An 18429-nucleotide genomic window follows, 5' to 3' on the forward strand; every position below is an offset into this window, starting at 1 on the left:
GCAGCCCAGGATACAATTGGCTTTCTCTGCTGCTAAGGCACACTGCAGCTCATGCTGAGCTTCTCATCCACTGTCACTTCCAAGTTTTTTTCCTCACTGCTGGTTTCAGTTACTTCCCCACCCAACCTGTAGCTGTGCCTGGGATTGCCATGGCCCAGATGTAGGACCTTGCACTTCATTTTGCATGAGGTTTGCATTGACCCACCTCTCAAGCCTGTCAAGGTCCCCCTGGATGGCACATCCCTTCCCTCCAGCATGTCGACTGCCCCACACAGCTTGGTGTTGTCAGTGAATTTGCTGAGGGTGCACTCAATCCCACTGTCCATGTCACCGACAAAGATGTTGAACTGTATCGGTCCCAGCAAAAAGCCCTGGGGGACACCACTCATCACTGTCCTCCTCGTGGACCATGAGCTGCTGACCACAACTCTCTGTGTGTGGCCATCCAGCCAGTTTTTTATCCACCAAGTGGATCCACCCATCAAATCCATGTCTTTCCAGTTTAGAGACAAGGATGTCGTGCAGGACAATGTCAAACGCCCTGCAGGGAGATAATATCAGTTGCTCTGCCTCTGTCTACAAATTCTGTCGCCCCATCATGGAACACCACCAAATTTATCAGGCATGACTTGCCCCTGGTAAAGCCATGCTGATTATTACCAATCATCTCTTTACTTTCCATGTGCCTAAGCATAGCTTCCAGGAGAATCTGCTGCATGAACTTGCCAGACACAGAGGCTTCTCTAGAGGTCTGTGGTTCTTCTGCTTTCCCTTTTTTGAAAATGGGAGTTATGTTTCCCTTTTTCCAGTCGTTGGGGATTTCACCTGACTGCCAGGATTTCTGGAAAATTATAGACCGTGGCTTAGCAAATACATCTATCAGTACCCTCAGGACCCGAGGATGAATCTCATCAGGTCCCATGGACTTAATCACATTCAGGTTCCTAAAATGGTCTCGAACCTGATCCTCTTCTACTGTGGGTTTAGGGGTTTCATCCTCCCAGTCTCCACTTTTACCCATCTCAGTCTGGCCAGGGTGGCTAGAGCACTTGAAGACTGAGGAAAAGAAGTAATTAAAATCCTCAGCCTTTTCTATATCCAGGGTAACTAGTTCTCCCATATCCTTCTGGAGGGGGCCCACATTATCTCCAGCCTTCCTTTTACACACAGCATACCTGCAGAAGCCTTTCTTGTTATCCTTCATGTCCCTGGCTAGCCTCATTTCCAACTGTGCCTTCACTTTCCTGACTCTATCTCTAAATACTTTCCCTAAGGAAAGCAAAATCAATCCATGACAGTAACTATCTCTATACGTATTATACTAAAATTTCACAGAAGAGAAAAAGAACAGACATTATACATTCAGTATTTTTCAGAATAACTCTCAAGCTCTTCACTGTTAGCCACAAGTGAGAAATTAGAAACAGATATTTGCTGAAATAACTTGTTCCTCTCTTCTGTCTAAAAATTCAACAAATGGATTCATAAGCATGCACAATGCCTTCTCCCAAATAAAGTTTTGCTTAATAAAATCCTAATGTAAGAGGTGAGAACCAAGTTTTCAAAATTGGGCAAGGCAATCACAAGTCAAATGGATTACAGGTCCTTCCTCTTTCGTAAGTGAACTAGCACCATTTGGTCTCTACTTTGAAACTGTTTCAATTATGCAAATGTTCTTTCCATTTTATGGGCAACAAGAGTTTACTTTCTTTTTCTTCTCAATTAAGGAAGGAAAAGGAAACAGTTGTAGTACCAGCATGGTATGAGAATTCCATAGGTTTGTTTATTTTCATGGAAGTGTATTAAAATAGAGGCTATTTTTAGGCTAGCAAATTACTTCTAATATCTCTTTCATAATGATATAAACCAAGTCCTCTGCTCAGTGCAACTGACCAGTTCAGAGGAGTGCCTGTACATGCAATATTTATACTGATGTAATGTAACATGCGCAAAACTGAACTGCATTCACTATCACACTTACCAAGTGCAAGACCCTAAATATTCTTATCTGGGGCCAATCCCAATGGGAGACACTACTAACAGACACTACTAACCTCACTTGTCAGCTGAAAATCAAGGCCTTTGATGCAGTTTGAGACCTTTGGAAACACTGCAAAGACAATGTAGCACATGCCCTGAAATGCTGCTGGTTTTCCAGCATACAGTAGCGTTTCCATTTGAAACCAATATTGTCCCTACAAATTTTTACAATGTAACTGATGCATAGCAAAGCCAAGGAACCACGTTACTCCTTCCTCTGCTGCTATTTCAGATTTTTAAGGTACAGGAAAACCTCATCAGCTACTGTAATCTCTTCTCAGTGTTCTTCCTGGTGCCAGTAGAGGTAAAATTTTTAAAAAGCATTAAAGAAGTTTATTCTTCGTATATGTGCGCCAAGAAATAAAGACATACTTCACCCTCAAAATTATTAACAATTAATTTAGTTCACATTATCTTTTCTCTTCATGCAATGCAGAATGTCACAAAGTCTAAATGAAAGGAGCAATTCTGCCTTACAAGAAAGAAAAAAAATCCTTTATTTGCTTTTAGTTGCATCTGTCTGGTTTAAGGAGATGACAATATACTCACAACCTTCAGGGAACAAAATCCATCAAAAGTGATTTTATTGGGAGTCATTCCAACAGCCAACACAGCAGGAGCTACTTCACTAAGTTTACAGAAACCATCAATTGGTGACTGAGAACTGCCTGACCATGATGGTGATGGCAGCATGATCCCATCTCTCAGGAAATATTAGACTTGAATTTCAAGTCTACAGAATATTATTTCTGTTTAGAAATGAAACTAGAATAAAACAAAGTCAGTTTTTGGTTTGCCATTTTGTATCTCTGCATCCTATCTTAAACCTGACAGTCCTTGAGAGTAAATACCTAGATGAAGGTTTCTTGTAGAAAGTTTATAAGTGTGAGCAGATCTAGCTGGACCATGCTTGTTAACAACTTCTGACAAATCCCCCCACTGTGTAAGCAGAAGTTTACTATCCCTAGACTCATCCTCTTGCCTTAAGACACTCTGCAGTTCAAAGAAAGCAGCACACAGTTTTCCACTTTATTCCAAAAAGTAGTTGAGTTGCAGTTTTCCTGATGTTGTTCTACTGCCAATTACAGAAAGATTTAAAATCACTTTTAAGCACTGTTTAAGATAACTGGCTACTAACACAAAACAAGAACAGGGCACACATTCGGATCATATGAGCAGACTTTCAACAGATTTTCCATAAATACACACACACCACATGGGTACTGCTAACACTACAGCTAGGAATATGCAACCACATGTGTGGCACTCGGAAACATAACAGGGAAAAGACAAAGGCCAAGAAGAACAGGGTTTCAACAGAAGAGAACTAATGCTCCAGGTTATCACAGTGATGCACATAACACACCAGCAGTGGTGAGGTCAGCTTCCTCACAGGCTGAGAAACAGAAAGCAGCAGGTGTGACTCATCAGAACATGCAACTCCATACACAAAGCAAGTTCTTCACTGATGAAAGCAGAAGCCCAGATTTCTAGTCTCAGACCATTTCAACTGTCAAGTATCACAGAATAAATATACAGGTCACTTAAACTGTTTTTGTTTCCTTGCAGGAAGACACAGCACTCTCTCTCCTGCATCAGAAGCTGCTTAGACTGCCAAATCAAGTTTCAAAATGCTTAATTTATTTCCTTCTCTTTAAGGACCAGAAATTGTCCCAAGTACTAGATTCAGTCTCATGGACCTTCAGCTCTTCTTTCTGGAATTAAGGTTCAATCTTGACTGTCCCATGCAATTCAAGACAAATGTTTAATACAGTAATTTGCAGCCATGTTCTAATCATAAACAGTTGCTTCCTCTGGTTACCAAGAATAGGACATGAGGAAATGGAATGAAGCTGCATCAGGGAAAGTACTTAAAGGGGGATTATAAGAAAGAAAGGGACAAAGTAGGGACCGTTGTGATAAGGGGTAATGGTTTTAAACTAAAAGAGGGTAGATTTAGTCAAGATATAGTGAAGAAATGTTTGACAATGAGGGTGGTGAAACCCTGGAACAAGGTTGCCCAGAGAGGTGGTGGATGCTCCATGCCTGGAAACATTCAAGATCAGACTGGATGGGGCTCTGGGCAACCTGATCTAGCTGAAGAGGTCCCTACTCATTGTGGGGGCAGGGAGTTAGACAATATGATCTTAAAAGACCCCTTCCAACCAAAACTATTCTCAGATTCTTCTGTGATACCAAGTTCAGATTAGGAAAAGGTTCTTCATCCAGAGGGTGGTTGGCCATTGGAACAGGGCCCCAGAGATTTGACTACAGCACCAAGCCTGCCAGAGTTCAAGGAGCATCTGGATGATGCTCTTAGTCCTATGATTTAGTTCTACATAGTCCTGCAAGGAGCAGGGTGTTGGACTCAACAATTCTTACAGGACCCTTCCAACTTGAGAGAGTCTCTGATTCTACGACTCATCCTCTGTCCTATTGCACATACATACATTTTCTATCCACCTGGCTCCTTCTGCATTTTTGAAATGGAGGCACAATTAACGTACAGTCGTCTCTGAAGTTTCACAGGCCATGCATCTATTCCCCTCAAAGCCATAGTATTATTGAAGACAGGTACTTATTTGTTTTGTAAAGCTAGGTGTTCCTTTTCCTTCTGTTTTGTTTTTTTAAGCTATAGAGTATTTGGAGTCATACCTCTCGTGCCTTTGTTCCTTACTCTTTACCAATCTAGTTTGAGTTTTGTTTTGAGCGTCCAAGAACATTCCAGACTGAAATTCGTACCATTACTTCATTTCAAGAGCTGCAGAGTTTAGGGAAAAGCCTAATATAATAAAAATCACCAGCACAGGCAATAAAATGGTTACTCCATTCTGCAGAATTGTCAAAATTTTCATACAGCTGCAGAAATTTTTTGAAAAATATATTAATGATTTATGGTTCATAACCATAGTATAAGGCATCCATGTTCCTTATCCTCCAGCAGGAGTTGGCAAGAACTGCTCAGCGTTCAATGCAATCTCAGGACACCCAACCAACATACAGGTTCAGCATGTGTCTCCAGGAGCACATGGGCCCAGGTGGATAGGAAAGGAAGATAAAAAGTGCCTTTTCCCAAGTTCAAATGCCTCCACTAGCATGACTGGCATGGAAGGATTCAAACTTGACTACCTAAGACCAGACAGGAGGCTCCAGCTCTGTGTGCAAATGGTGTATCATTAACATATGAGGAGAAACTCAAAATGTAACCTTTGCTGTCATTTAAAGGAGCCCATTAAAAAATGTCAGGAGTACTCCAAAAGTATCCATTCTACTAATATTGAACATACAAATAGCTCCCATCAGGAGAGCCATATGTTAGAACACGTGACTAGCCCCAGAACATAAAATTAGTATTATTTCTTTATGATCAGATACAAATGTGAATCTGCCCAATGCCAAGACATTCCTGTTACAACATTTCCAATCATCACAGCCACTGTCTTCAAAACACACTAAAGGAAGAATGCAGGCTGAAGTATCCTACACTGTATTTATAGTTATGCAACACTTTTTTAGAGTTGCTACATATGTACTGCCCAACCACACACATGAAAACACATTCACTTTCTGGTCTAAAAGCACTGTATAATGTAATAGATTAGATCTAAGCATCAACAGTTTCTTAAAGTATCTGGCACAAAGAGCTCAGCTTTCAAATAACCAACACACAGAGAACAAGCTCCCCATTCACTGAAGAAAGTCAGCTGGGAGAAGGGTTTGGCCTCCTCAGCAAATATTTTATAAACAGGGAATTAATGTTGAATCTTAGGTCTGCCTTGAAAGAGTTCTTACTTTTAAGTCAAACTTTAAACAATCACTAAAATACACATCCAAAAAGAACAAACTCAAGAATATTGCTGAAAAGCAAAACAACACAAATGCTGCAATAATATGAACACAAGAAGACCCAAGTAAATACTGCACATTATTTGTTGTTGCTGTCCTCTAAAAACAACATGAAAGCTAATTAAATATCAGCTTGTTTACAACAAGGTAGGTACAAGCATAATGTGTGTGTTTTATGCCATAGCAACCACTAATATTAAAAAGTCTAATAATTAAAACAAAACAATAAAACCATCAAAGGAGCACCAAAGTGCAAATATCCCAGACTGTCTAAGCCTGGGTGGCCACCCAGAGCATTAAGACTCATCCAGTTTGCACGCAGTTCCAGAGCTGTTCCCCTTCTTGGGCAACATGAACCCAAATTCCTGCAGCTGGAAGAGAAAACAAAAGTGGAGAAAAAAAAAAGTAAAAAGTCCAACATTACCAAGTTACTTCAGGATCCAGTCACAACCTTGCCAAACAGAAAAGAGCTGGGACCCCTGAGGACTCAGGAGTCCCTAGGGGCTCACAACTACTTCCACTTAGCACTGAATCCCAGAGCTTGCTTTTCTTCTAACCTTGGGAGTTAGGGTGCAGTTCCATTTGTGAGATGAACAGCACAGGGACCATGATCAGGACTAGGACCTGTAGGGTCAGGCAGGCTGGCGACTGCCATCTAAAACCAAAATAGGGTGCTGTTTCAGCAGAAATTGCTTTGCCTCCCATCAATTTACAAAATTTTGGCTCCAGAGTTCCTACTGCTTCCTCTGGGAAATCCCACCACAGTATCTCATGAACAAGACATGTACGTTGATATTCATCTAAACCTTCTTTCACTGTGTTTCCTGTCACAGAGACTACCTACAGCACTCTATATTAGTTCTTCAGTTAAAAAGGGAAGAATCAGTACCATCACATAAAGGTCAGTTGGCATTCCATGTTATTTCACAGTTGTTCCTCACCATTCCTCTATAAAAACCTATTCAGTAATTTGACTTTCCAAATCATTTAGCTGAGAACAAAAGGTTTGATGGGATACAAGGGACTGAATTATTGTCCATTTCTAAGGTCTGTCATTCTTACACAACATCCTGTCCTTTTCTGTTCATTTGATACAGCTTCCATGTATAGCAGCAGCTGTCTTAATTCACATGAATCATTTAAAATTACAGTCCATTGACCTATATCTCTCTATAAAAAAGAAATATGATATATATATAAAAATATATATAAAGTTGGAAATATTATGTTAGAAGAAAGAAGTTACACTGGTTTATGCTACACAAGGATCCATCCCAATGTAAGAAACAGAAACAGAGAACTGATAGAAACATTTTAACTGGAAATAGTTAAAAACATGGGACCCTTCTGACCATTAATATCACATCTGTGTTGAAGATAACTCTTGCTTCTTAGTGAAGAGGTACATCACTATCCAACTGGGCAAGCCACACAGCTCTTTCTGGTGCCAAGTGAGAGGGCTATGTGTCACAGCCTTTCCTGCATGGAGTGAGCAGAGCTGCTCAGTTAGCATAGCATGGATGATCAGCACATGCACTGTAGTTACAACACTTTCCAGAAAAGTGGGCAATGAGAAACTGGTTGTGATCATTTTCTGGAACCTACATAGACTTCTTCCAGATACCATCTTTCCAAGACAGCAGGCATGCTCTTAAAGCACATGCTGCTAAGTACACCGTAAACACGAACTAATAAAGGTTCTTGGGAAGAGACATATTTGGACAAGGCAGTAAGGCTTCTGCTGCCCGAAAACCAAACATTTTCCTCCTCTCTACATCAGTAACACTGAATGGTTAAAACCTCACTTAAATATCCAGATGTGAGAGACTAAACTCTCAAGCTGTTCTTTTTAAACACTCCACCTTCTCATTTGCCATGTTCTCACTCATTTCTCAGTTCTCACCCATTTGCAAATCCATTCAACTAAACCACACATCTCTCTTCTCCTCCCATCCTGAATGCTAGTTCTCTGTACTTTCACAGAATTACTTTCTCTTAAGTGTTGCTGAATTTTTGAGAACCACTGACATTCAAAAAAAATTCTATGAATCTATCAGAGGTGTATTAACAAGTACGGCCACACAACTGGTCGCAGTCCTTCACTTCAGGCAAGTGCAGACAAGGATGTCAGAACAACTCTGATGGTAACCGTCGTGCTGGTTTTACTGACACACTGTGATATATGAAATAACTATTTTGGACAATGAAGCCACCACAGTGCTCAAATCAACTACCATGAACTCGAAGGGACACACAGACTTCTGAGACAGCCACAAGCTGCAGGTGTGACCAACCACGAAAAGCAAAGCAGATTCATGTGCCTTTACAACCTTAACAGCCAAAAGAGTTCCACATCACCGAGCTTACCACAAAACCAAGATGGTACTGGTATGTGATATCCAGCCTTAACACAGCAATTACAAACACCATGTAAGGTGCAGTGACTGGTAGAAAAGACAGCAATGGCTGATAGAAAACTGCAGCTGATTGTACTTGTATTAAAAGGTAGCAACACAGGAAGATGTGAAACTTTAAACTTTCCAAAAAAAAAAAAAAAAAAAAAAAAAAAGAAAAAGAGAAAAGAAGAAAAGAGGAAAGCACAGCAGACTAAAGGCTAAAATAAGCTCAAGCAGGCAAGACGTTTAAACAAGACTTTTTGAGGGGAAGGAAAAAATCCAGGATTTCTTAAAACAGATTTGGCAAAACATTTTTCCCTGTAAATATAGTCGGTCAAACACTGTTTTTTTTCCCCCTCTACTTTATCCTCATGTGATTTAAAAAAATCATACAATCCTAGGAGTCTGTAGCTCTGTACACTTTAGAAGAACATCTGCTTAAAACGTCACTTGAAAATTAAAGAAAAGGAAAGATGGGGAATTATGAAGAAGAAATATTTCCTCAAAAGGCAAAAATAAAAAAACAGCTACAAGAAATAGCGAAGAAAAGAGTATGGAAGCAAAACATCAGAGAAAATAAACGTCCACTTAGTTAAAGGAGTACAAGGTTGAGGTTGATTTTTCACAAACCCTCCAGAAAAGAGGCCTAGGAGCCACAGGCACTAATTTTCCACCTGCAAACACATTCATTCCCACACTTTACAGGTGCAGCCATCCCATTCCAAACACTGTTTCCTTTCACAGGAAAGCTGTACAGCACATTCTTCTGGGAATATGCAGAGCTGACAGCTGAACTTGAGGCAAGGGCCCAATGTAGCACAGCACAGATGCTGCAGTACGTCCCTCCCTACAGAGCTGTGCACACCAGACTTACCAAGCACAGCACCATGGGGACCCAGCCCCATGGGGGGACCCAACCCCATTGTGGCACCCAGCCTAGGAACTGCTCTCATTTTACAGGATTATGTCCCAGTTCACAACAGCACCAACACCATTGGATATTACTGAGTACAAAGTGCATAGTAAGATACCGAAAACTTCTTCCAAGAAAGAAAATAGAAAACCAGACCAACGCACAACTTCATTCCTTCATAGGAGGTAGAGCAGTATCATATGCTAAGATAGAGATACTGCGGGGAGCAAAATGTGACTTCAGTTTTCCCACAGGACTGTGGGGAGGAGGGGAAAGAAAAAGGCCATGGATTATATGATACTTGTGCAGAAAGCAGCATCGTACCCACATTTTCAGAAAGCCACAAGAGTGTGTGGGTTCTCTGTTTTTGGAGCAAGAGCATAGTGAAAGCAAGCTTGTTTACTTTAGACACTGTACAAAGACTTTTTCTTTCTAAATAAATGGTGGAAAGGATGCCTCCTCTCTGAGGAGCTAGCAGAAAATAAAAGGCAGATTTATATGTCTAATCTATGCAAATATCTACTCTACAGGGCATCACAAAGACTGCTTTATATCAGACAGTATGCAGATCCCAGGTGCTTTAAATATGCCAAAGGCATGCGCAGCATCTCCACCTGCGATGGCTGCTCACTGAGAACAGCTGGATGGCTAAAAAGAGGTTGCCTGAGTAGCCTTCCATGAAAAATGCCTTTTCCTAATGTGCCAATCCCCATATTCCCATCCAAATTACTCCCTGCTGTAGCTGCCATCGAGTCTGAGGATGAGGGGTTTTTTTTGTTGGTTTGCTGGTTTTGGAGGTTTTTCTTTTTAATTCAGTTTATCACAAATTCTGTTAGAATTTTTCAAATTATAGCAATAACAATATGGTGAAACTCCTACTGACACCTAAAGAAATTTTCATGGGGTTTTAATTAATAATGCCCCCTGGGAATCATCTGTGATTCAAACTGAACAAGACTGATGATGTCCTGCTGTTCCAATGATTAACTTGGTCCAAAGAAAACATTAGTGGTGTTTTCATATTTAAGCAAGTGTCAGTTTTGTAAAAAAGAAGGGAAAACCTGCAAGCCAAGTCAGATCTGACCTAAACAATTAGCGTGTCACACAGAGTACTCTTTGCCTCATGTTTTCTTGCAGGCCTCAGAGGCTGCCTTCAAAGAGCTTAACACCTGAATAGACTGCTCTGACAGTCTAGTCTTTTCATTTTCTTTCCCAGTGATCCCACAGGCCCTTCTTTCTCATATTATCAGAAATAATTCTTACAAACTAACTACAGGCATCCCACATTAAGGCACGGTAGTACTCGTTTATATGACAGGTGCCTGCAGCTCTACAGGTCCTCAACAACCAGTTACATGGCCAATCCAGGTAAACTATTCACCCACTCAGTCACTCAGCATTCAAACACAATGTGAAACTATGAGATCATTCAGGCACAAACTGAGATACAAGAAATTCCTTGTGCCCCCTTCTTTATTACAAGGGTGACTGAACATCGGAACAGATTTCCCAGAGAACATGTGGAATCTCTCCCTCCATGAATACATTCAATACCCAATGGGACAGTGTTCTGGAGCTATCTTCTCTAGTTGACCTTGCTCTGAGCAGACAACCTTCCAACTTCAACTATTCTGCAACTGCTGTTTGTATTTTGCTTCAGCAAGTCAAGCAACACTCACACACTGTACCTCTGAGGGACAGTACTGACTTCTTACTACATTACTATTGCACTCCTATCCCAGCATGTCACATGGTTGCAGACAGGTGTCGATAGAGTCTGTTCAGCTGGGGGACATAGCACTTGGAGCAGTGTTATGCACCCTTATTTCTGCATACACACTTGGCTTATGCAATACAGGAGCTTACCAGCAAAACCATGAAGAGCTCCTGACCACTACCAACACCTGCAGGCAGCTAAAATCCAGGGATCTGCAGGCATAATTATTAGCATTCTATACTTCCAGCAGTAATGATAAAATGTAAAGGAGTTATGATTTTATAAATGTTGTCATGTTTTTATAAAGATTCATCCTGTTGGTCCCAATTGCCAAACAACAGCAGGAGACTAAGTAGTCCACAGATTGAAGAGTCAGATGGCCCTTCAAATAAAAAATGATGAAAGAACACTACCTCAGAACTACTGACCAACACTCTAAGTAATGCTCCTCTCAAGCAACAAAGCCTAAAAGCCTTGGATCATTTTTCCCTTTTTGCCATGACAGTGCATGAGACACAGGAGGCTGCAGCCACTGGAAGCGGGAAGGAATATACAATTCAGTGACAGATCTCTCAAAAACAGCTATCAAGTCTATAATCCTACAGATCAGAGGCAGAATAAACCAGTTCAGGAAACCAACTCCCTGGTTTCTGAATACTTTTGGATTATGTCAGTGTTTGCTGAAGCATTCTCAGAAGACTTTTCATCATCTTCAAGGAATATTAATCAACATGGAAATTCTGGAGTCTACAATTAATTAAAAGCTTGGACTGAGAGATGGGTTTCACCTCAAGCTCCAAACACAGTCAGGCAAGCTCAGGTCTGGAGACATTTCCACTACAGTTGCAAAGGTAACAGGTTCACTGCTAGGAATACTGTCACTAGTTTTGCAGCTTTGGCCTTTGGTGCTGGTTTCATTTTGGGGTTGGGCTTGTTTGTGGTGGTTCTGCAGCTTCACAGAAGGAGATGAATTGTCCCATCACAAGTTCTGCATTTAAGACAGATTTGTCATTTGTACCTAAATATAAGTCAAATACACAGGCACTGAGTGGGCAAGTCCAGTGCCTCCCTCACCATCACATGTAATTGTATCATGATTAAGCTGAATCCTAAAAGCAGCCAGTATCAAATTCAAAACAAATGTTTAATCAGTTTACCGAGAGCAAACAAAGCCAAACACACCCCACAAGCCCCCATCCATCCATTAATCACGTTTTAGACTAAGCCTTTCTCTGCCATTTATTTCAGAAGAGTCCTCCATGTCCTCACCATTCATTGCTTCAAACATGAATCTACCTAGAATTGCAGAGTTGAAGGTTTGATTCCATCACACCATCTACACTGCAGCAATTCCACCTCATGAAACAAACAAATCTTAACAGGCTATTCTGTATCTGAAATCCACTAGTAAACTGCTGGCTTTGCTACAGACATTTAAAGAAACCTAAGAGCTACTTATAAGACTCTGCAGCTTATGTTATCAATCACTTCAGAAAGCAAAACGATTCAGCAGCTACTCCAATTGAGAGTGCAGTGAAGTTCAATTGTCGCTGAAATGTTTTCTTATTACCAGCCTGGGCAGAATGAGCAAATATACCTCTGCAGGTGAGCTATGAATGAGCAATCAGCACTACAGGCTGCAGCTTGAAGAGATAATAGCATCCAAGTAGCTACAATGCTTTCTTGCACACAACTAGGCCAGGATTGGGCTGACAAAATGAGCAACAAACACTTCAGACATTCCGTCTGCATGCTAAATAATTTTGAAGGAAAAGGTATGAGGCTTCCCTCTCCCAACACATACAAAGGAGGAACACAGATACAGACAAGCAACTATGTCTACTCTCAGAGAAATTTAAGTTTTATGATGCTTTTATCCCACTGTTTGGCAAGAATTCAGCATATACAGTAGTCAACAGATGGCTTGACAGCTGCCATTTAAAGAAACAAATATTTCACATTCTGCTAAAGTCAGTTCTCCAGTTCAGTGTCAAGCAAAACTCCTTTACAATACACAACCTGCAATATAAACATGCTTCACATCTTGCACACCTTCTAGAATTAAAGCCACTCTTTCTCCACTATTTATACATTTTTTTAGATACTGTGAGTATGCAGTGAATTTCAGGTTTGCAGCAACGAAATTTTTTTTCAGTGGCTTCTGCAACCCTGTAGCCCTCATCCACTTATTCCAGGTTTTACCTCTAGTTGTACTGATGCAATTTTTTTCTAGATCAGATAAATGAAATAATTTTGGTTAAAAAGAAAGCAAGTCCACCTCCCCTTTTTGGATGAGGTGGGCTGTTTTTTCCTCACTCTCTTATTATTTTCATTAAATTTAAATATAGCACAGATGTGCAAAAACCACACAGTGATGTGGTTTACAACAACAGCCCCTCAAAATATTTGTACTTTTACAACTGCCACACAGGGCTCTGAATAAAAGAGTAATTCCCACTGTAGTTGTTTGCAAAGGTACGCCCTGATCATAATTAAAGGACTAATACCCTCTAACAGTTTGAATCTTTTTGTGAAGCATAAGGAGAAAAAACGAGAGTGCAATGGGCAAAACCCATAAAAAATGCCAAAGTTCACTTCCAGCAAAGCACAGGTAGGCTTATGAATAAGAAACTAAAACTCTATATAGAGGTTCTTTGCCTACAGCTTCTTTTGCATCAGTAAAGAAAAAAAGTATGGTGAACATGGTTCTTTTTAAAATTTATGTCAGGCTTTTATATATGTAACTATTACTCCCTTTTTTTCTGCAGTTGGTCATGGATAATCATTCACCAGTACAGCTTCTGGGGTTTTTTTCTTCCCCAAGCAGGCATAACCAAGTGGTGACTTCTCTCATTTTTTCTCATTTGGGCAATCATCAGGAAAGGAAAGAACCAGAAGATACCTGAGCAAATACTGAGTGCCAGAAACAGAGCAACTGTCCATTCCCTCCCAACTATATCACAATATTGTGAACAGAGGGAAACCACATACCTTGTTACCTCCTGCTGCAGTCGGGAAACACTGGGCACATAGAACATTACCCCAAAGAAAAGCAAAGGCTCATTGGCAAATTTGTCCAGCTGCTTCTTCAGAGGTTTTTCCAGTTCAACCCAGCGGTCTTGCTGGCTCTTGCTGAGAAACCAAAGGCCGAAGTAGTGAGTCTAGATAAAGAAACAAACTAGTGTCAGTTTACCTTTTTCAGCTAGATTACACACATGCAATAACACAAATGCAAATAAGAACAGATGGCATTGTGTGCATCTTTACATGTGCAAAATCAGAGTAATTTCTTTTTTACTGCCCTTTTTTATTTTTAGGACAATTTTAAAGACAATGACAAATTAATATTGCAATATAATATACTTCATGGAGTACTATCTGCCCCTACCATCTCTCCGTAATGCATATTGAAGAGCTGTACTTGACATTATGACACAGGTGATATAAATGATTTACAGAAAGTGTCTGAGTCTTTTTTTTGTTGAAAGACACCTGTGTCTCACGAACAGGCAGCAAATACTAAGTCTGAATTAAAGCACAAAGGCTTCATGAGACTTTGGATCAGCCTCACTGCACACAAAGGACAAGGACTCTTCCAACTGTATTTAAAAATATGCAAACCCACAAGCATACGTCAAAATATATCTACCAATACCAGAACTGTTTACCAAATACAGATCACATTTACTTCTTTTCTTTAATGCACTCACAAGGTATTATCATGGACAAGTATACACATAAAATGTGCATATCACACACAAGTTGTTTGCTCTAGGCTCTACAGAAATACCAGGTTGAAAACCTCAACTGTTCCCTATGCACTGTAAATCTCAACAGCCGTAGTACCTACTGTATAAGTCACATGGAACTGCTGCTGGTGGAGAGCAATTAATGTGGAACAGCATTCAGAAAGAGAGCTGCAAATGCTACAAATTAGTAATAAGCAGCTGAAGGAATAGTCAATCCATCCATGAAGGATTTTATTGAAAAGTCCTTAAACATCAAGTACTATGACTACATATCTGAAGAAAAGATGAAAAATAGTGTTTGTATTTAACAAAGGAATTAATTCAACAGTTGCTTGGAAATATGACTGTAGACCTAACCATGAAGTTTGCATCAACACTTTTTTCCTTCAGTATTTCAGCTGAGAGCATCTGGATATTTCCAGCAATATCTTCAATATAAAATACCACTCTGTGCTAACACTGGAATGAATGAAAGCATGAGAGGAACTTTCGAGGACACCAAGTAGATTTAGGGCCTGAAAGCATGATCATTACTATTTGTGCATATTTCTCTTTTTATTTCAATAAACTTTCTTGGTGTTAAATCCAATTGACTCCTTACTCAATGAAAACTTTCCAGTAGTTTCCATTAGATCAAATTAATCCTTAAACAAATAAAACGTTTTCTTGTTATAGCTTAACTCACCTGGACAACAATCCTTCCAGAGGCAGTCACAATTCTTTATACATAGCACCACATTTTAAATAAAGATCCTTGTGAGGAAGACTAAAAAGATCCCTAATTTGCTGTTTTATAAGGTTTTCATTTGAAATTACTTTTAATACATTCAAAATGTTTGGTCTTGTTACCAGCCATAAAGATTTCACCAACTGGACTTCCCAGATGTTCCCTCTTAAATATAAAGTCTTCAAAAGTAGCTGGGAAATTGCAGATGTTATGCTTTGCAAAATCCATCAACAACAGCCCATTTCACCTGGGTAATACTTCTCTAATAACCATTGCAAGCACCATGACATAGCACACAACGCAAGGCCAACAAATGCCATACCAAAAATTTTAAATGCTTACACGTGACAGCAAACGGGCAGGGGAAGCACTGCTCCAACTACTTTACAGCTGAGGGCATGCAAGAGACAATCATGCAAAACTCTGAATGGGAGCATGGGAGTATTTACTTTAGGGTCTCTTTCCATACATATTTTCAACTTCGGAAAACATCCAGACTAGCATCTAACTATGCTGATAACTAATCCAAGTCGATTTCCCAATTAAGCCTGGCAAACAGCTTGAGCACTGCTCAGTCTGGTACAGTAAAACAAGCAAGTAAAGGTATCTTCAGTAAGTCAATCATTCTATCCAGGGCACAAATAAATCAAGAAGTCAGCATCTCTGATAGGATAAACTTCAAACTCACCAATTTACTGATACATGCCTACTCTCCCCTTGTAGTCATCAGTAGATTAAAAAGTTCTTTCTGATGAGCTCACCATGATAGTACTTAGATTAAAATGAAGGTGGGAGGGACAGTGGAGGCAGCAAAGAAAAGGAAAAGGCAGAAGGCAGAAAAACGCCCCTTTTTTTACCACTTTGTATGAGAAACTCTTTAACAGAGTAACACTTGAAAATCACTGCAGGGCAGCTCATCCTCAGTAAGAAACACTACAGGGTCGTGAAAACAGAGCTTCCATATTACCCTGAAAAGTAAACATTCACATCATTTAGTACCCAAATTTGCAGTGTCAAGTGCTTGTAAAATGTCTAGCAACTAAGACGTTTTGGACTCTAAAGTCTAAGACAGTTATTCAAGGAATTAAGGGTATTGCAATTAAACAGCTCAAATGAGCACAGGCCCTCTCCTCTGAGTGGGAGCTGGGAGACAAGATATGCTACAGTGGAACGGTTCTTCAAGTACCAAATCCAGAATCCTGAATCAAATCTAAGGAACAAAAAGTAAAGGGAATTCAGTGTTGAAACTTCTAGACTACAGCAGATACCACGGACCAGCATGCATTTTGCCTAACTAAAAGACAAATGTTTCCCTGGAAAGCAGCCTGGAGAGTACCAAGCAATTGCAGATGAAGCACAGGAGCTAACAGCAGAGCAGAGCTCAAGTCACAAATGCATGCACTTTGGAGAAACAACCCACACAGTTATCTTGAACATCAGTTCCCAGTGCCAGGAACTTTACTTCTTGAAAATGTCACTGTTTTTTAAGAACCCACAGTGGCAAAGGACTTCTGTAGCCACCATTGTGAATGCCCAAAGAGACTCTCTCTCCTAGGAATATTAGTAATCCCCAAACAGGAACAGAGGAACACGGGACTGGAAACAGTCAAGTTTTGTATGCTATGACCTTACAGAAAGCCTTACAGAATGCGAGTCATGTGTTGCCATGTTCTCCAGTCCACAAAGCATTTTTGCAGTACAGATACCCCATAAATTTAGACAAGGGGATATAAAAATTGATTTTCTTTATCTATAAGCAGTTGATTAAAAACTTGGTGGATTCCACAAGTTAGTTTGTTAGTCCATCTCTACAAAGTGAACCACTGACTTCACTTTTCATGGAATAATTATCTACACCTACTTGTAGGCAGGCTGTGAAGTAACATATACCACTCTCAAGGTTTTAAAATTTGTCTCACCCACCACACATTAATTCATACATGGTAGAAGGAAACTGACCTACACTCCTCCAGAAGCTGTGGTCTTCTGCTAAAGCAGAAAACAAGAACCACAGCACCTGCATGCCTCAATGACACTGTGAGAGAAGGTGTCTATGGAAACACCAGGAGTCAGAAAAGAAAGCTGGATACACAAAAACTGTCCTGAGGAGTCTTAAAATAAATTACATTATTGCTGCCAGTTCAGAAGACAACATATTAATGTTGAACTTGGACTTAGCTATACTCCCAAGTCCAGAACCTGCCTTTATGTCAGGCAAAACAAGTAGAACTTTCAACAACAGGAGATGTCAGACAATTACTAAACCAGCAAATGTCATTCAAAAAAATCCATCAAGACCAGCTCTGTGTTTATTAAAGCATCTGATTAAGCAGCCAGCTAAATATTTATCCTTGAGAAAGAGACAGAGTCCCAGCTCCTCCAGGCAAAAAGCATTAAGCTGCTATGCTGGGGCACTTGCATAGAGGGCAAGGCACCATTTACAGCAGCCAATTATTCATAGAAGGTCTTTTGTCCAAGCACTGCCTGAACCCCATCCCAGCTTTGCTGGCAAGACGAGTCAAAACACGACAAATTTTGAGGCAACCTGTCTGCCAAACCCAGGTTTTCGGTCATGCCCTACAAGGAAGGGGCACCTTCTAAGGCACAAAAAATAAAGGTTAGAATGGCAGCAAAAATGCCCCCCTCTGCACAGCAGTCAGCATCTGCCTGCAGTGTGCCGCCCATCATCCTCCTGCTTTGGTTTGCAGTTTACAGGATCATAGTGCTGCAAGTACCACTGTGAAATCTAGCTCAAAAGAATAATTCTGGGGGAAAAGAACCTTCTTGCCCTCTCCCTCACTTAAAATATGTCAGAACATAGCATCTTTAAACATTTTTAGATTTTAGAAAGTGAATTAAGAAGAGAAGGAAACAGAAGAACTTGCAACAGATTTGTACAAATTACTCTGCTATTTCAAGCAGTTCACTTAGTCTTACTAGAAAGGAAAAATGCCCTTGTATTGGGAAAAAGATCCTTTTTATAACCTGTACACATACATACAAGACTATAAAACTGACATTACTGACATGGTCTTTCCTCT

At 40.2% G+C, this 18429-nt stretch overlaps 1 protein-coding gene across 1 annotated transcript in view; it reads right to left on the reverse strand.

The window, feature by feature from the left end:
- Positions 1-13903: 13903 nt before the first annotated feature.
- LOC103803845 (tyrosine-protein phosphatase non-receptor type 14-like) overlaps positions 13904-18429 on the reverse strand; it is a gene marked incomplete at its 3' end in the record, with an annotated part of 8325 nt that continues 3799 nt past the window's right edge. Inside the window, exon 2 of the mRNA XM_009076424.1 lies at positions 13904-14073. Coding sequence (XP_009074672.1) covers positions 13904-14073 — 170 coding nt within the window. The remainder of the gene's footprint in view (positions 14074-18429) is intronic.

This window comes from Acanthisitta chloris, unplaced genomic scaffold, assembly GCF_000695815.1.
Source record: "Acanthisitta chloris isolate BGI_N310 unplaced genomic scaffold, ASM69581v1 scaffold10530, whole genome shotgun sequence".
Taxonomy (NCBI): domain Eukaryota; kingdom Metazoa; phylum Chordata; class Aves; order Passeriformes; family Acanthisittidae; genus Acanthisitta; species Acanthisitta chloris.